This window comes from Acanthaster planci, linkage group LG04, assembly GCF_054643075.1.
Source record: "Acanthaster planci isolate LZ-2023a linkage group LG04, COTS_SCS, whole genome shotgun sequence".
In the NCBI taxonomy this organism is placed as follows: domain Eukaryota; kingdom Metazoa; phylum Echinodermata; class Asteroidea; order Valvatida; family Acanthasteridae; genus Acanthaster; species Acanthaster planci.
In genome coordinates this window covers 16,233,208-16,253,509 of record NC_141780.1, presented here as the reverse complement: position 1 = coordinate 16,253,509, position 20,302 = coordinate 16,233,208, and the positions used below count along the sequence as shown (strand labels likewise).

The 20,302-nt window shown below is 44.7% G+C and overlaps 1 protein-coding gene across 4 annotated transcripts in view; it reads right to left on the bottom strand.

The window, feature by feature from the left end:
* Nucleotides 1-2,320: 2,320 nt before the first annotated feature.
* Nucleotides 2,321-20,302, bottom strand: part of LOC110974109 (uncharacterized) — a 33,378-nt gene continuing 15,396 nt past the window's right edge. Inside the window, exons 1-2 of one of the 4 annotated variants that reach the window (XM_022225478.2) lie at nt 10,693-11,148; nt 2,321-6,812 (exon numbers count right to left, since the gene is read on the bottom strand). In XM_022225478.2, coding sequence (XP_022081170.2) covers nt 5,162-6,667 — 1,506 coding nt within the window. In that variant the 5' untranslated portion in view covers nt 6,668-6,812; nt 10,693-11,148 and the 3' untranslated portion in view covers nt 2,321-5,161. Of the gene's footprint in view, nt 6,813-6,940; nt 7,057-8,348; nt 8,675-10,692; nt 11,149-20,302 lie in introns of those variants that run through there. The other 3 variants (XM_022225479.2, XM_022225480.2, XM_087136246.1) reach the window with 3 other exon arrangements.

The window sequence follows — 20,302 nt, the reverse complement described above, 5'->3', positions numbered from 1 at the left end:
GCGAGTGGCATTAGCCTTGGTCCTTCACGAGCAACTGCAAACCTCAGTGAATTCGATAAATGAAATACCCTCACTTTTGCAAAAAAATGAAAATGCCTCCATGCATTTTCAGTTCGTGGTTAATCGCATAATTCTTGACCTTTTTCTTTTGAATGGTCGATTAGATTGAGAAATTAGCAAAAGCGGTTTGTGGTACGGATGCAAACCGCGCCACTCAGAGACCACCATTTCAAGTTGCAAAGCGAACAGGTAAAATCTGGTACAAGGCGAAAACTATGGAAACCAAGGACACGAATGATCATAAGGACAGTATCAACAACAATAACACCAGCAACAACAATAAAAACGACAAACAGACGATCAAGAAAACAAGAACAACCGCCAGGATATCAAACCACGAGCCCCACTGCAACAACCGGTTTGCATCGTAAACGACAACAGTGCGGGGGCATCGATCCTCAGGTATAAAGCTGACTAGAACGTTGACTTTCCTGTACTGTTCTTTTGCACCTAGTGCCACCGAACAAATGCCATTTTTGGCGTTTTCATTGTATCGGAGATTACACCCTCGACACGAACATCCATCAATTGATCCGAATTTTAGGGGGGAATTGTGTAAGTTCGTTGTCGGCTCCTCGCGCCACGCAAAGCTATGGTCATCGAGTCGTCCGAGTACTAGGACTATATCTCATCAACGTGTTTGCACATCGGCGCCCCGACAAACACACCAAGTACCCTTTTCCGTGTGCTTCAATAACAAAGTGACAGTCATTTCACTGCGGACTATCGATTTTTTCCTCTCTCTGTGTCTCTGTGCCTCTTCGTATAAAGTTCTTGATAAGGCGACACAGAAGCCCACGCGAGAATTATCTTCTTGTCGACTTCAGGAAATTTAGGGGAACAACTATAAAACTGTTTGCGGGAATTTCCACTGCTCCTCCAGCCCCCCGACTAGGCTAATTTTCGAGTCACTCGTACAATAACATTTTCAGCCCTCGGGAAAATAAGATATCAAGCCCAACCTCGATTAGAACATTTTTACCATCTTGAAAGCACTCAAAATTGACTGAACAGCTCACGGCGAAATGTTTTATCATTCTGCAAACTCTCGCTCGTATCCAAGGCGAAAGTTAAGGGTGAAAGCACAAAGGAGGAAAGAGTTGTTCTTTCAGGGGGAATTGAACACTGTAACGTGGTCAACAGACAATTCTCTTTAAAGAATCGTTTGAGCCCCTGGTCTACACTTTCAAAACTCACTTTTCCTTCTTTGATTTTTCGGGAAAACAGTTTATCAAATACATTTCTGGTTTTTTTTATAAAGAGAAAAGGACCATTTTTGAGAGTATTGATTATTGTGTCCCGTATTGTGGTCATAGCTGGGATATGTGTTATTCTTAATCCCATTGACCTGAATAAAAATACCTTATTACGAACTCTCTCATTGGGCCTCTTCGAGGCGACAAGTGGTTTGTTTAAAATCTACGTTAAAGGAGGGTCAACCCCTTTTCCAGAAAGAAATATTTGTGGTCAAAAACTATAGCTTTCGCATGTCAGTTACACAGGTTTACAATTGAAACATGCAAAAACCCCCAACTTTTTTCTATACTTGGGACAATTAGACATCGAAACATCGGAACCGTCAATCACTTTAACTTTGGTCAAATAAAACAAAAACATGTCTGGTCCTTCTGAAATCCATTAAGTGGCGAACTAACACTCCGTCATGATTTCACCATGTCACGCTGGCTAATTTGCCCTGGCATCTCTGCTCGCTAATTAGCGTAAATACAGCAATCGAATCAGGACCATTGAGCTTATAAATAAATTGCCTATTGGAGGGATGGTCAAAAGACAAACAATTAAAAGCCCAGCTCGATCCAAAGACAACAGTCCCTGATGGTCTCGGACGAGAAGGATTAGTTGAGCTAACGAACCGATCATGATGTTTGTGCAATTCAGCGATTAACGTTAATGTCGCGGGACGCTTTTGTGTAAAGACCACCAACACGTGGTAGCGTGTACAACATGACTGACGTTTCAGGGGCGGAGAATTATGATGCGTCATAAATGATCGCACAGTCGGCCCTCACAATTAGCGTAATTGTAAAGACAAACAGCCTGCAGGTTTTGAATACATATCTGACAATGTAAACACATGTAACATGAATAAGCTGTCCGATCGTGTAGTAGGCCTACACAGATAATGCCTTCTTCATTTGATCGACAACATTCTATTGACAACATAAAGCAAGATCAGGCTAATGCAAATGTTTAAAAAGCAATTAAACGAGAGCTATTATCTCACGAAGAAACACTCGACTTTTCGTTCTCGATATATGTATTTTATTTTTGATACCATGCATGCACTCGTACACTTCATTATATTCCACCGATATATCCTCGGAAAATTATGAACACTATTTTACAGAACACTGACAAGTAAGTTAAATTTCATAATTTCAGACATACTTGTGTGAAAAATTTAGTACCACACCAATAAACATGTACAACACCTTCATATAAACACATGCTAAGGAGACAGGGGAGTATACAGAGCCATGGGTGGTTTTGACGGGCCGGGACCAAATCTTGCAAGTCGTCATTATTGAAGAAAAAGAGCTCGGCACCAGACTTAAACGAGAGGGCGGATTACAGCGATGGGCGTATCATCTGAACTAGCAATGCCCAATCGTCCCTTTGTAATTTAAGATTGCCTTTCCAACAAGGCGGAGCCACTCCAGGCTGAAGAGGGGTACAAACAGAAAAGAAGGAAAATCAAACAAGCCTGCAAATATTCTGTATCCAACTGTAAACACTTCCCAGACTGCTTGATGACAACGACTAACAATCTATGAAATGATGTTGTACTTGTATATAGTATCTCAAAAAACGTTATTTAAACCCTCGGGAATAAAATGCAAGGTTCGTGTACCCATATACGTTTATACATTTACAAAACAATCTGTCCTCTTCTTGAAAAGGAAATGTCTAAGTCCATATTAGCTTTGCACATGCTGAATTGGCTCTTATTGTAATGCACATATTGAAATTCACAGACCGTTCTAGTCCAGCACATGCGAAAACTCAGAATGCAGCGCTTGTTGTTTAATAAAACTTCCTCTTTGTGGAGATGACGTACAACGAATGTCTCACAAAAATCACATCAATGTGAAATTGAAGCCGAGACGGAGTTGTCGCCCCGGGGCCGTTGCGACGCAGCCTCGCAGGCGGTGAAAACTCAAGGACGCTCGGTATTGGCTTGGTGAGGGAACTCCGCTATACAAGCAAGTCCTCGTAATGTGATTGAAACCTTGGGGAACACAATGCATGTATTTATGGAATACACAGGAAAATGATAACCACCACCAAATACTACACGGAAACGTGATAACACTGGGGCCACGGTGAAGGCATAGCCACTCTGACAATGATGATATCAAATGAATTCCCGATGATACAAGCAGGATTAAACTTTGGGATTGGATGAGTTTTTATGGAATGTTTCGTGGAAATAACGGAATTGAAAAAACTAAATCACAATTACAATGAGATCTGATCAAATATAAGCCAAACTGGAAATTCTGTTTTTACATACTGGTGGCAACAATTCCGCCTTCGCTTGTGACTCACTGAAGAGTTTTGCCAAGGAACATTCTTAACAGTAGTTGTCATTTCATCAGGTGACATTGACGAGATGGTCCACCGACATGTATAATTAATCACGTGATTTGAAGAGGTTCATAACACAAAAAAGTGGAGGGAAACTGTGTGCATTAAGACTAACGACAGTGTTTGTGATTGAAAAAGATGATTTTTAGGTAGTCGATGCCCCTTTCCTGCTTTGGTTTATTTGAGGATATTCGGTACAGCGCGGCAGCTCTTTGCTTTCAATAGACGACTGAGCTGCATAACTCACAAAAGATTCTGAACATAGTGAATGCATGCATACTTTATTGTGTAGTGCATGCAACGGGCAGTGTGTATATGACTTGACCTTTAAGGGTGCTACACAACTGCTCAACTTTTTGTTCAACTTTTTATTCATATACGGTTGAAGATATTTGTTTGATGGAACAGCGTCTTTAAGAAAAAAACTACACTGTTACTGCAACCGCTCACATTTTAAATCCGTGTTAAGTTTTGCGCCCTTTACAAAAAAAAGGACAAACAAAACTGATTTTACTCGAATTTTTAATATTCAGGTTTGAAAGTAATGTGAATCAACTTATCTGCCACAAGACAAATCTTGTCCACTTCAAGACGTCATGTCAATATTTTTTTTCGGAATTTATTGTGTTAAATCCGTTCACAAACAAAATATGTACACCCTGTATTGGTCTATATCAAGTCATAATAGCTGGCGAGTTCGAGTGACGATGATTACTTCATTTTGGTCCAAAGCTTATACCGATGACATCTCAACACTAATCACATCATTTTATCCAGTCTGGCATGGGATCGAATTAAACAGTGGAAGTAAAATAAAAAAGTGTTAACTTTAAACCCAGTGCACGGCACACTCGCAGGGCAGTTGAAATAATGACATGTCGGGCGGGCCCGGTCGATGCGCCCTTGTCGGCACTTTGTACATCTGCCGTTCAAGAGGGGCGCCATAGGAGTTGGGTTACACCCGGTAACTTCCCGCAATCGAAATGTCTGAGTGGGAAAAGGGATCTCGTTTCAAATGAAATTTGTCCGATGGAATTTACACGGTGTGCTTTTGTTCCAACTGGAGTTAAACACTCCAGCGGACGAAATTCAACGAGACGGGTACAGTCTTTGTTGCTGTAACTGGGAAAGCGACTTACACTCTCAAAAGACGATCATGATTATTTTGGAATTTACTTAAAGGGAAAATGGGACTTAACTGTCAGAGAAAGACAACCACTGCTAAGGTGTTTATAATAATACACTCACATATGGAATTAATACAAAAATAACAGTATTTTGTCAAACATCGAATTCATATTAATACTGTGTCGTCTGAGGACGAAAATTTGATAAATAAGCAAGAAACAATCTCATGGACAACGACAATATCGTGGAAATGACAGCTTTAGGGTTATATACATAATTTAACGATAAAAGCAAGTGTGCGGCTGAATTTGGCAGTTTTTTCCCTTTAAACAGTCTTGTGTAAGTTCATTTTTAGTATGTAGAATCAGAGGGCACAGTGTTCTCCGGTTAAATCCGTACGGAGCGCAGACGTACCTTTAGCGTAGCTGATCGGGCTGGGTGACCCGCTGGACGAGTCGGAGCACGGGGAAGGTAGCGACGCTGTGCCGCCCTCGTGGAGTTTCCGGACGTGCTTCTTGAGATCGAAGTTTCGGCAAAATCCCTTGCCGCACACGCTGCAGGTGAACGGTTTCTTCTCCTGGTGGGTGTGCATGTGGAAAGTCAGGTTGTAGATCTGGTGGAAGGCCTTGTGGCAAATGTGACACTTGTAGGCCTTCTCGCCGCTGTGGGTCAGCCGGTGGTTCTTGTAGTTGCCCTTCTGGTGGAAGCCCTTACCGCAGAACTCGCAGACGAAGGGCTTGTAGTTGGCGTGGATCCGCATGTGGGTGTTGAGCGTGGAGCTCCGGTTGAACGCCTTGCCGCACTCCCGGCACTTGTGCGGCTTTTCGTTGGTGTGAATGATCTTGTGCCGGCACAGCGTGCTGGCTTGCCGAAACCCCTTCCCGCAGATCTTGCAGATGAAGGGCCGGGCGCCTGTGTGCACCGGCATGTGCCGGGTCAGGTTGTAGTGGGCGTTGAACACCTTGCCACAGTCCAGGCAAGTGAAGGCTTTCTGCTGCCCGCTCTGGGTTCGCTTGGTCCGCTGCTGGTTGCTAGAGGGTGAGGTTTTCTCTACCTTGACTTCCGCCGGTCGGGGGGACGGGCTGGATCCCGGGTTGCGGGGGACCTTTGGGGCATAGCTATCGGGTCTCGCGCGCATAACTACCGGGTCCGCTGCCCATACCCTTTCCGCTAAGTTGGAAATGGGACCGTCGAAGTCGGCCGCAGTCTTAAAGGCCGACGGCGAGAACAATCCGGCAAAGGGGAGGGAAGGGTGGGCTGCTAAACCCAGCCTGGCTTCGGGAAGGGACTTGACGGGAAAATTGTCCAGTTTCTGCCCATTGATGTTTGATGCCAGCCACTTGGTGAGATACTGTCCCGAGGCAGTTGTGGAGTAGAAAGGGTGTGGTCGGGGTAGGGCCCCGGTTCTGCTGTTCATGTACAGCGGCAAGCAAGCCATGTTCAGGTAATGTTGGTATTTGGCCGTTTGGATGTCCAGTTCAGTGGCGTCCACCATGCCAAACATGCGAGCCCGGGTTACCTGGGCCTGATCCCTTGGCAGAACGGCGAGAGTTGGCCGGACCGTTGTGGCCCTCTTGGCGGATTCGACGACGGCGGCCGGTGAGGAGGATGGAGGCGACATCTTGGCCAGAGCGCTGGTCGGCGGGGAGGAGGCAGAGGAGAACGACCTGGCCGCAGCAGATGGCGAGTCGTTGCCCATGATCCGGTCGATGGAGAAGCTCAGGCCACGCCGCGCGGCCGACGTCGACCCGGACGGGGACGGCGCGCCATCACCACCACCAACGCGGCCGGCCGACATCTTGGACGATCTGTGCACGGTCTGGGCTCCCACGGGCTGCCGCGGTCGGATGACGTCTACGCCGCAGTCCATTACGTCCGGCCCGGTCGATTCTTGACGCTCTCACAGTGCTGGCAGTCCGATATGGCAGCTCCCTTCACGGCGGCGATGACGCCACACAGCAGAGGACACACAGGGTTCAATGCACGCTCAAGACGTCTCCAAGCGGTATGGTAATCTGCAACACACAGAGTCGAGAAGAAAATTAATGGACCCAAGTTAAATGACTCGACACTCTCCCAGCAACTTTTCCGATAACACACAGCGGCTCGCTCGCGGCGGGGGCCTAGTAAGTCAAGAACTCACCACGTCGCCTATGCATAAATCCACGAAATGTCCCCCGCGCGATCTGTGCGACCAGACAATTCCACAACGTTTCTTCTGGTGAAGGAAAAGCACACAATATGGACCGAAAGAGCTGCCAGTTCATTGACACCTACAGTAATGACAGATAATAATGAAGACGCGCCGATTTGAATAACCTCATCTTTCATGAAGCGGCCACCTCATGCTACGTACATACAAATTGACGCATTAGGAAAACTATTGGCAACAAGACAATGTCGTCGCACTTGCATTTTCGTCTAGAATGCCCAATCAAAGGGATGCTCATTAGACTAGTAAAATGAGAAAAATGTTCATCGTTCCAATTTTTGCCGTAGCCGGGAAGAATGTCAGGCTTTCCATCTTAGCATAACATGCAATTAATTTTTCAAGCTGAAATTAACGAACGAAAATCACTCCCGGTGAAATGACACCAAATTGAAAGCACAATAAAAGAAAGAAACGAAATCTGCTGTATCTATTTGAAATTAGAATCCTCATCAGATAAGTCTGAGTGAAAAGAGCAGTTGGCGACTGAATCGGAGACTGCAGTATAGCGAACACGTTAATGAATTCTCTTGAGAATAATTCTCACTGGCCAATTTCCGTACATTAGCCGTGTAATGAAGGCCATGTGTGATATAAAGGCCCAATCAAAAACAACTCTAATGAACGCAAAGCTATACCACCGGTGCAGAAATCCTTCAGCCAGAATAAACTAAATGTTATTTGCAATATCATCCCAAAATGGATAACTTCGTCAATAGTGACGACTTCCAGTCATGTAATGTATCCAATCGAGATTGCACATGACTGCCAATATGGTTTCACTTCTCGAAACTGAAAAGATGCAGATTGAGAAAAACATCATTGACATTACTTAGTCAAGTATGGGATATAATAATTGAAGGATACACTTTCCGTGCATTTACAACAATTTTCATTGGAAAAAAAGGTGTTTTAAACGTTGTCAACATTTTGGAAGCCAAACTGTTTTTTAACTTTGGCCCCCGAACAACGGGAGTTAGCTTTTGAAGTAATTGATATCGAGCGTTTAAAAACCTGTTAATTTCATTTAAGCTGAAAAATGGCCTCCAACCAAGACAGACATCATTTAACTCGACAGAAAAAAAACGTAATAAAAACATAATGAAAGTTAAGACAAACTGTCGTACCGGCTAGATATTTTCTAAATATTCTGACAGAAGCAATTCCGTGTACATGTACCGGTAGTCATTTCTCTGTGAGCAGCTGAGTTCCGAATGCTTAATCGTTGTAAACCGAGCTAAAAGGGCATGCTTTGATCTGAATGCGCATCGAGGATTAAACAAACACGGCCAATACATTTCGCAAGCACAATAAAATCGTACATTATGAAAGTCAGACTTACACACACTGCAAAGACGTCTACCGGTGAAGAGGTGAACCACAAATGGAAACAGAGACGATTCGTACGAAGTATTTCGCCGATAGAACCGGCTTAGACTCTTTTGTGATCCGCAAATGCTGATGGTGAGGTTTTTTTTTTTATAACTGCAGTCCAACTCTCGACACGATCGCTTTGCCATGGGATGCGAGAGGAGTGTTACATTGAGACACATGCGGATGCACCTTTAGTAGGCGCGGGGCGAAACGGCTTCTACGGCTCCCCTATCTCCGACTGTCAATCAACCCAGCGCCCGTTGACCGGCGGACAAACTCACAATGATAAATATTATTCTCCGCGCACTTTGCTCACACGCCCCTGCTACATCTGGACCCGGCTAATCCGCCGTCAGCCAATCACAGGCTTCCAAAACCACCCGTGGTCATTTTTGCCTTGTTTTCTCGCGTCCATTTTTTTTTCGCCCGTCGGTCTCCCTTTTTCAGCATTCGTGTTCGCGGTCTGACGTGCGAGCGAGCGTGAAGAGCATCCAATCAAGCCTGCTCCACACTGGACGAGTTTGCTCACTCTTGATGTGCCTGAATGCACAAGGTTGAACAATTTCTCAAAGAACAAGGACAGGGGTGTTCCCAAGCGGTTGCGACACAGTAATAACAATTATATACGACATCACAACGAGGTCAGCCTCTGGTAAACAAACGTTTGGCGTCTTCAAAACTTAATGTTCCAAGATGTACTTTGCGTCGGGAAGATGTTAATTATTTTTAATAACGGGTTTTGCCCTTTGCGTCACTAATAAATATGATTTTATCATTGTATGCATCTGTTTCAATTTTTTTATGGTTATGTGATTTAAGAAGTTTTTAACCAAAGCTTAAAACCATTTGAAAGATATGCAGGTCTTTCATTATAGATCCCGTCTTTTCGAAGTATCCTTCATGGCATTTGTTGATTTTTGGAGGTAACGAAAGTGCACAGATGCACGTGAATCCACTGTGTGGAATCCAATCCGCCCAATGGGAAAAAGGTGAAACTGTCAAAATAATGTTTGAACAGGAAAACAGTTGTGTAAGCTGAAACGTTTTGGATGTCAACAAGTTGGTTGGTTATGGAACGTTTCAATTCTGTGAAAAACCGGGGGGTTTGGTCATGATTTTTGTTTTGTCCATAAATCTGTTGATTAATTAATTTCTCTAAACTGCTGGAGGGAATTTAAGATGCTATACTTGCAACCTCTAATACTGGAGTTGAATGAGATCTTTAGGAAGATGCTATAAAAAAGGAACTCAACAGTGCTGCAGTACAGAATACGCATGTCTTGCGCTCATGACGTTCTGATGGGCATTTGTCTTTGTCACTGAATACAGAGACGATATTGGGGTTTCGCTTTATGTCAGAAGACATAATCTCTACTGAACCATCCTGGATGTTTAGCCGTCAGTAATTCTCAAAATTGATTTCTGATGTCTGTGCAATTTTGGGGCTGTACTCACGTTAAATTTTTGCATCGCCTGGTGGAATGGGCTCCTCTATTTTATCACTGGGTTTTTTGTCCCATTACCTGATATGCGCATAAAACAAGGAACTATCTGCTACGAGGAAACGAGGAATTTATAGTTTCATTCATTGATTTCACCTTGACAAATCGAATTAGAAATTCTGGACGCCATTTATGGTGTATGAACACCACAGCAAATTCTCTTCACTTCAGTTAATTGAATACAATAAACTCAGCTGAGCACGGATTTTAGACTGTTCCAAGTCTAGTCCTGCGGGTGCTCATCAGTAGGCCTAATCCAAACTCACGTGTGGTTCAGAATTTCAATAGTATGCTTTCTAGTTCCTTCTGGCTTGGAAAAAAAAGCAGAGAACTGGAAAGGGAGACGTAAAAATGAAGAGATGCCGGGTAACCCAGGGTCAAGAAGCATGACCCCAAAGGGTCCCCGGTGACTTAAAGTTTGGTATAATTACTGCCCTAATGGAGGTATAAAGTTTTAGTCATCCTTATTTTGCACTGCTTAAGCTTGCAGCATTTTTCATTTGAAACAGTGTGTTAGAGATTACAAATGACCAGTAAAATGTTAGAAGATTACAGCCGACTTTTTCGCAGTACAATCAGCCTCTTTTACGGTGTTCAGAAGAGTCGTAAAAGCACCCTGATCGCGCAAAGCATCCGGATACCAAACGAGCCCCTCCTGCGTGTTCGAATGGCATCAACAAACTGCATTTTCATGTCAACTACGCAAACTACACAACCTATATCCTTATTCCTAGCTCAACGCCTCAATACACGTACAAGCACTAGGCTAGTAAAGGAACGTGATGGAAAACTAGGTATAAGAGGGCTCACCTTTCGATTTGTTCAAGTTTTCGGTGGTGTTGGAAAGATGTTTTGGCAACGGACAGCAATCAGCAAGGGTTGTTTTCCTGGTAAACTCCGCCTTGATCGCCCGATAACTGAACAACTGCTGACAGGAGCATTAGATCTTTGAAAAAGAAAAAAGCTCCAAATGCCACCCTGCCATTGGAAAGTTGTGGCTTTAGTTTGGGCCCACTAGAGGCATCCGCAGGATGTGAGGTGTGTATAGTTGCGATGAAAAGACCAACAAGGCCCCCCAATTAGGGCTGCTAGCGAGCGCGTAAGGACACAACGGCCCTGCTAACACGGGAACAATCGGGCAGACAATGGGCTACAATTTGGACCGCTTGTCGTAAATTGGTGGGGAGGAGTCGCCCCCCTGATCTTGTTTGCATAGACGCGTTGCTGTCAACCGAGGGGTTCCGAAAGGAAGAGAGGTTGGATGCTTGCGGCTTTTGAGGGGATGGGAGGGGGATGTGAAAGGGCAGCACGCAATGTGAGACAATCGGCCCAGATAAAGATGCAGCTTGCCTCTCGCTTCTCGCTTCTCAGAAAGCTTCAGAACAGAGAGGGTGTAATGAACTTAAGCCCTTTTCTGAAAATGCCCAGGTGATGATTTGCTCTAAGTGACAGCTGTCAAGATGGATGTTGATGCTCCCTCACCCCCCGGTTTTTTTTTTGGGGGGGGGGTTATGAGGTGTAATGGTTGCACTTCAAGTTCTTCATCACCCAGCACTTTCGCCCGGGATACCCTCTAAAAATAATCCTGCACGGAACGTGTTCTTTGTAGTGTGCACAAGATATGTTAAACATGTCTTTTCTTGGACTCCTACGGCCCCGGGCCAGGCCCAACGGGAACCCAAGTGACTAAAGCAGTGGAGAGAAACCCATAGTAGTGTGCAGGATCAATTATGTCATTTGCAGCAACACCTCATTAGTATACACTATAACAAGATCGCTTAAAAAAAATAGTATCCGCACCGCAGGTGGAGTGGATAAGACTACTGCAATAGCAGCTTTTTATCTGTTTGAAAAGGAACACATGGCCCACACTCCTGGGGTTCTGTCTGCACGATCTGTTTGGAAAAAAATCCAGAATATGCTCGGGTCGCAGCCGCACTGTTTTGTTGCGGGGAGAGTAACATGCAGCGGTGTAAATTCGCTCTGGGAACGGGGGGGGGGAATCAGGCTGGGGGTGGGTTGTGGCTCGCCCGGTCATGGAAATTTGAAAGGCCCCAGGGGGATGTGCTCACATCAGATGACACTAGGGGGCGGTGTTCATGATACAGATGCACAACCGGAATATGTATTACACTCCAAAAACCTTACATCAAAAAGGGGGCATTTAAGACTTTTTTAATTGGCCTGACTCCCTTTTTGAGTGCTATTGAATACATTTTGGTGTTGGGGAATCCAAACAACTCTTCACATTCCGCCTTAAACTTTTTCTCTCACCTCAAAAATGTGCCGAGGGTGATTCAATAGCCCATCCCCAAGGTCAAAAAGGGTGGGATATATACCCCCATCCCCTCAGGATTTACGCCCTTGATAACGAGGAAGACTCCTGTCGATAATCTGACGGGTAGCCGACAGGAATCTTGTGGCATCCTATTGCAATTTTCCATATAGCGGCTTTGACTCTGATCCAGCTTAATTGGGCATCCAAAACATTTTCTAACCTGAACTGTTTAATATGGCAAACGGTGGCCCAACTTAAGACATTTTTATGCCTGTGCCGTAGAACATTTAGCTGCATTTATAATGGTCTAAGGCTTGGGGAGCTACATTCACGTAACTGAAACATTCAGTCAAAACGAAGCAGAGTTTTAGACACCTCACACGCATTGGAGGGTTGAGTTATTCATGGTGTTAAGAGTCCCTGTCGTTCTCCCGAGAGGCCTTCTTGTTGACGGTTAAAGGAAACCGAGTGCAGCTAATGCAGGGGGGGGGGTTGTCCGCTCCGAAAGTCTTTTTTCCTCCTTAAACTAGAATCCGGCTTCGTCGGTCAGTATCCGGGCGTGACTGTATCAGTCGTACCCTCGAGGTTTTGGGGGAAATGGAGTAAACAAAATGATGAGTTCGCAATCGGTCACCAGGAATTTTCCGCATCGATCGACTGTGGTGGGTATCACTGAGTTCATCCCTGGGCTTTGTGTGCAAGACGTCCTTGCTATGAGGAGGAGTGGTTGGGTCACAGCTGTATATTAAAATAAAGAGAGTAGTGTCAACTTCAGCCTTTGCAGGCAAAATGGTTGTTTAATATGTGGGCATCGCAGTATGCAGCAACTGTGTACCAATTGTCCATGTGCACTGACGCATAATCCCCCATGTTGGTTCCAACAACTGAGGGACACTCATGTCGTAACTCTCTCCCTGAAGAGCTCTGGGTTGGATTGATCATGACCGACGTTTCGACAAGCCTGCTTTAGAAGCCGTCATCAGTAGACCCTCTGGAAGACTCGCATCACTAAGGTTATATTAACTTTTTGACACGTCTGATCGTGAATGACCACTATCCGAACCGTTTATGAATCATGTCCAGCTTATCTTGTTGAAAATGGCCGCATTTTCGCACACAATTATACTGTCCTTTATTAGGCTGTGAGACGTTCCTTTCAAAATCTGATGGTGCTAAAATTAATACATAAAACGGTAGCAGTGATCTGACAGAAAGGGGTAGCTAGAAGTCTAAATCACTCGCTTTTTACATTCACTTTTTAGGGTTTCCATTGTTACCGTACAAGTTATGTATCTGTGAAATGCGTTAAAAAATTCCGTAGACAGAGCCCGAGTGTCCACAAAAGCATGTACACTGCATCCGACCGATTACAGAACCCGATGTAGATTGTATTGGCTAATCTAGACTTTGGATTTAGACGGCCAAGCTGTTTAAAGCACCACTTTGCAAAAGGAACAAACAGAAATGGTTGAGATTGAAAGCATTTAAAATTCTTATCACTAGCAAAAACGCGGCCGCGGTCCCTTTATTAATCAAAATCGGCGTCCCTACCATTTGAATGTCAATATCAGCGCTTTATTTGTCGTTAGGTGGTGTTTCCTTAATCCACCTAAGCTGGGTCCATGGAGAGAGCGTCATTATGTATGGACATGATTAACGTTAGCCCCTACTGAGGAACCGTTAGCGGGGTAAGGGCATCGTATGGTCGGTCTCAGCCAGGGAGAGACTTGCTTGACCGGCGCCCGCGAAGGGCCTCGCCCCTCCACCGAACCAGAGCTAAGCCGCGTGGAGACCAGACGAGAAGAGCGAGCGAACGAGCGCGACGGAGCTTAACCAGGGGAGCTCTAAGCCGCGCCGGTTTCCCCCGGCCCCGGCTCCCCAGCCGACCCGCGTTGGAGCTTCCCGCTGGATTCCCAAGCGGTCGGGGGGGTTTTAAGAGAGACGCTCGCTAATCCCCGGCAAAGGAGACCCTCTCTCGCCGACTACATCTTATCAAACCTTAATTTGTCCCCACCTCCATCCAAATGTCGTTAGCTGACAAAGACCGGGTTGATTTAAAAGTAAAATCAAATTACGGAGATATACGGGCAGGATGCATGACAAAACTAACCGGGCCAGTATGGGGGGTTTAGAGAAATCCAGTCCTTTATGTCTCAGCCACCGGAGTCGATATGAAAGGCTATCTTGTTGATTATTGGGAAAAAAGGGCCTTTATGTCCTAACTTCGCCGAGGTTGTCGGTTCCATCTTTTTTTGTCAGCGATCGGATGAAGGGAATTACGGAGAGAGCCTCCACACAAGATTGAGTTGCAGTTTTGAAGGGAGAGTTTAGCCTGATGTGGACACCTCCCACTCTTTCAGTCCAGTCTGAGGGAAGAAGCAAAGATTGCTTCACTCAATGGTCGGGAATGCGATTTGCAAATCATACGGTCGCCCCAGGCCAAGATGGAAGTCGAATTCAAAAGAAAACGAGGCAACTGAATTTGATGACATTTTGGAAGCAGTCCAATGCGATGTACATGTATATATGTGAAGGGGCTGGACGGGCATTGTAGAGAATGCAGTCATGTAACACGTTTGGGGCGCTACAGTCGGCTGAATTCGTATGCAGCTTCGACGGCATCATTTGCAATCTGTCGAATTCAGCAGAACAGAGACCACACGAGGCACCATTTTTAATAGGCGGAGCAATGCCTATAACGTTCTTGGTCCCCTTTGATTTCGTGGGAGCTCATAGGATGCATGTCGTGCCTTTGTAAGCTCAATGTTTGCAGTCGGAGGTCAACTTTTTGTTTCTACCATTGCCTTTTTAAGCGACCCCCCGCTGCTACACTGGCACTACGTAACAGGGAATAGTTCAGCATCCCACCGTTTAGGAATTACATGTAGGGCCTACATGAATATGCAATATCAGGAATGCCAGGTCAGTAAAATTACCAAAGAAAAATGGCCGAGACGAACTCGATTGGTCCAAAAACGTCACATCCAGACGTTTAGGCCGATAACTTGATCGTGCCCTATCTTCCTTATTATGTTACACTGCACCATTAATCTGACCCGATGCAATTTTTGCCCGGTTTAATTATAAGCAAGTGCCATGTACCAAGTCAAAAAAATGCCACTCTGTCGATCCGGGGGTGGGGTTGGGGGGGGGCTTTCTGAACATTACCCGACAGTTCCATGTTGCCACGTGTGTACCACGTCATAGGCCTATAGTCGGACACAATGTCATGCATGCTCAATCAACATTTCGCCTCGAGGATTGGAAACTGGGCCCCAAATCAGAGCCCCATGAATCGATACGAACCAAGCCTTCCATGCTGGAGGCTGTAATGCCCCCTGGGGAAATAATGGTGTATATATAGTTGAAATGGTTTGACAGAAGAGCTGCAATGTGGCTCACATGGAAAAGAAATTAAAATCAATTTTGTTCCTCAAAGCTATCCCTTACCCTAGTGATAGGTGTGCAATTTATATTTGTTTACGTTCTAGATGTTATTGGTACCCAAGATGTTATTGATACCCAAGATATTCATGCACGATATTCGTTCGACAAAACAACTCAAAACCGCGCACCGTTCCCTGTAATTGGACCAAATGTAAACGAAACAATTTAATGAACAGAGTGTCTTCTTGTATCATTTCACTTGTTTCACAATCGAGGTAAGAACTCTGGCCTCCAGTCTATCTTTCGATTTCATTGCTGTCTGATGGGAACAGAGGCAAAGTGAATGGCAGTGCGTCAAAGGCGGATCTGGATCCAAGGGGTCTAATTTCAGGGGCTAAATTTCTTTGTTTTTTGAGGGCAAACTTTTGAAATTTTGAACATGTCCTTTTATGGTCCTCCTGGGGTTAAGGCTCTGCTGTGGTGTTTTTCACACGATTTTGGAAGAGACAACTCCTTTCCCTCATTTTAACATTCAAAAAAGATTTGTTATTTTTTAAGGGAGGTGAAATAACCCCATTACATATCTGCCTTTGCGCTGCTTTTAATTAAAGATCATCCCAGTTCACGGCCTAGAATTGTTTTGTCGGAAATGTACGACGTGCTGTACTGCTCATGCACCAAATTGCCAACATAATATTATCGTACGGTGGAGGCGGTTGTTCAGATGTGTTTTATGTAAGCATTATGGTTGTATTGTGTTTCTGTCCACAGGAATGAGAATGGTCATTATGCAAACGGCAGATGACATTTTGTGCTCGTGGTTATTGTCATAGCAGGGCTGAGGACAGGCATTTCTTGAAGCAGCCAAAAATGTTTTTGACTGGTTATCTCACTGTATCATGGGATTCGCCAGCGTGACGGCAGGAAGACCAGTGGGCTAGTACGGGGGTCTGCGCGGGCCTGGGTCTGTAGTTTAGTCAGCGTGACGGCAGGAAGACCAGTGGGCGAGTACGGGGGTCTTAGCGGGCCCGGGTCTGTAGTAGTATTGGTGTGCATGCTAAGACCGCAGGCAGGAGACAGTGTGCTTCGTATATAATTCATGCTGAAAGTATATACACGGACGGGTTGAGTGCAGGGGTTTTGAGTGGGCCGGCGGTCACATGAAGGAAGTCAATTCAGTGGACCTATCAAACCGTCACCGTTTTCATGAAGAGCCCCACGTAGATTTTGAGGAAAAACTGGTTGTCGGGAAATTGCGTGGGAAGCTTCTCCTGTATAAAAGCTTCAAAAATACCAATATGGAATAAGTTCATGAAGTAGAAATCCCTCGGATGATTCTTCGAGAGATAAACCGTTGCCTGAACCAAGTAATTAAAATGAACAAAGTGATTTATTAGCCGCAATCAATTAGTAAAGACGCGCGTCCGTTCGTGGAATAAAAAATCCACGTTTTCCTTCTTTTTGGCCCTAGGGAAGGGGCAGACGTATTCACGCGCGCAACACTGTAAATCTCACAAATAAGTGTGGCTCTTCGTGAAAACGAAAATCTTACTTGACCTACTTTTCGGCCTTTCCCAGTCAATAAGGGGGAATGCAGTAAGATTTGTGTCTCTTCGTGAAAACGCAAAATGCACTTATCGAGATCTTGAAACTTGAGGCATGAAACTAAAGCTTATAGCCTATACTGACGATTTCATTCAAAGCTCATGGTGCGTTGCGGAGTATTTTTCAGTTACGTGAAACAACTGATACTTTTGGATTCTTTCCAACGGAAGGTTAAACAGGTTATAGGCAATTACTGAATTCAAATCCTGAATCATTACGCTATTATTTTGGTTCTTTACTTCGTTGAAATCTCATTCCAACCTTGATGAAACTGAAGCTTCTTTCGGGAAGCAATCGTTATTTAATTAATTGTGCAATTTCAGAGTTTAATAAAATTTGTTTCAGAGCAAAGCAACTTCAGTTGAACTGGTATACCTCTCCCAATTTGCAACAAGATAATTGATCTCTTTTACTTTTGTAACAGCGATCACTTTGAACCATTTCAAGGTCCTCTGGGTGGAAACTATATGGGGTTTTACCGCAACTCAACTCATAACTCAGCAGCTCAGTATGCTCATTCTTTCGGTCTTCTCAATGATGAGCTCATGTGTAAAAGAGTGTTATCTGGCGCACACGTTGCATTTCGATTGCTACGGCAAACTTTTTCGGACCAAACCATAAAGTAATTTTCTTGCGTAATCGAGATCATCTCTGCAGGGCATGGAAAAAGTTACATGAACTCTTCAGCTTTGAAAAGATGCCATTCTTAGTTTTACATTGGAAGAAAAGAAACGTTACTTTTAGGTTGCATTTTTTTTTGGGGGGGGGACGGGGACAATCTGTGTGCAGTAAGTAGTTTGAATCTTCCCCAAATCATAAATTCAGAGGAAGACGCCCAAATTTGTAGTAACCTGCGCTTGCTTATGTATAATGTAGGTGTGTGATTTATTGCACACCGATGCCATTTTCCCAGGCCTTGCAGTAGGCTCCCGAATTAGTTTTTTCACAGGATCTGTACTGTGTCTTTTGGATAATCCAGCCATGTTTCCGCCCTTCCCCAAAAGATGTAACAGCACAATGGTGGGAGATACATGTAGAACAGAGAATTGTCCTATTTCATTCTTATCCCCGCGATAATGAGCAAAAGTCCTTGAAGTGGGGTGAGGACACACTGTGGATGTGTTGTTAATTTTAAAGAACTAGACAACAAAAATCTCACCAAGTGGTCCCCAACCATGTGTCACACCATTGGTCACGTAGCGTATCGACTTGGTACCGGAAGATGGCTATTTATGCGTTTGATTGGCAGGACGGGCGGCTTGGCCAGGGAGACAGGGCCCCCCGGGGCGAGCACAGCTTGGAATGAGCCCCGCCAGAGGCGTTGAGACCTCGGGGGAAACTGATCGCTGCCGGCTGGTCCATACGTGACTCATGAACACACACCGCACAGCAGCATCACGCGGACATCGGCCAGGGTACCGTATAACACCCGTGGCCGTCCACAGCGCTGGAGATAAGAGGGCACGGGGGGCAAGTAATAAAGCTGGACTCCGTGACCCCGTCAAGGCCGGACGGGGACAGAAGATCAGTAAAAAAAAAGAAAGAAAAAGAAAAGGAAATCGAGGAAGACGAGGAAGATGACAACATCACTTCTTAAGACAGATTAACCCACAAGGATGAAGCCTTGATAAATAGGTAATGGAAAATGTAAACAAAAATAAATTGTCACAAGCATAAAGTGAGTATACTGGAAAAATGATAATTTCTTTAGGACGATGCAGTGTGAAACTTGGGAAATGTCAAATAACCGCACAAAACGTGTTTATTACATGTAGTTATAGTTCGTGTAAAATGGATTTAAAAATAGCAGGGAAAAGTGGAGAAAATTGTGGTGAAGAAAACAGCTAGGATGTATATTGTAAATGACCATCGATTTCATATTTTTGAAACCGACAAAATGTAACTTAATTAGAACATCCCAAGCAGTAGGTCATGTGACCCTCACACTGCCCTCTTGAATCGATTGGTGGAGGTCTTTTGAAAAAAAGTGCAACAGGAATGGTGTGCCCTACTAATACACCGCGAAGGAAATAAAGCCACAAGCTTTATACTGGGAAAGCACAACTCAAGAGGAGTGGCAACTTGGCCGAGTTTCATTACAGTCTATCAGTTGACTTTCTAAGAGAACCAGTTGAATATCCAGCAGCTGATTTGGGGGGGGGAGTGCAAAAGCAAATGCGGCTTCAGGCTTATTTGACATGATGTTGGGGGAGAAAAAAATATCAAAGCCTTACTCAGGGTCCTGAAAGCCTAGCTTTTATTTCATGGTGTTGTTTTCTTAGGGTTTTGGTGCCAATATACATAGATATTAAAATAAAAAAAATGACAAATAAATATTAAAATGAAAATAAGTGAAAAACCCGTCGCGCGGCCAATTTGCCCCCTGCCCCCGCTTGATACGCCACTGCAGAGAACATAAATATTCAAAGACCTACCACCAAGGGAAAAAAAGGATTAAACAGATATATATGATCCCTAGACGAGCAGATAGTATCCGTTTTAATGGTAATGATACAGAGGAGCTCTTTTATAACCTTTCGTGTGGCAAACATTACAAGCGACACGGAACAGGTAGAACTTGTACCGGTGAGACTGATAAAAAGCACAATTTTGGGATTCCTTGGAATCGAAAAATAAACGTGTTCCCAGGCGCAAAGCCTGAGAACTAGAGTGTACACAAGAAGTGATAAGCACTCACAGACCCAAGACAGGTTCAGTCGAGCCGCCCTTATAGCAGACGATATGGCATTTTCACGCGAAAGTGTATTAAATAAGGATCAATTCCGGCCGCACCGCTTCCAGTGAATGAGCGGGAAAAAAGGCAGTGGATCTGGAGCGTCGCTTGAGCCACATTGTACCTCGCCCAGACCCGATGACAAGATAATAGACATGTCAGGAAGCTCTTTGAATGCACCTTGAGCTCGTGTTGGGCTCTCTCTTTTCTTGTTTCCCTTTTAAACAGGGACCACTCTAACTCCCTCCAAGGTGTTTGGCCAAAACGGTTGGGACAATAAAAAGAGCCGATGAAGCACACAAAAAGACGACTGATGTACGAACTCATCTAGCCATCACTTCCCCCCAGATGAAAAGGCTGACTGCCAACTGGGCCACGACTGCCCCCAAAGAAGCTTTCAGCCAGTCGATTGTTGT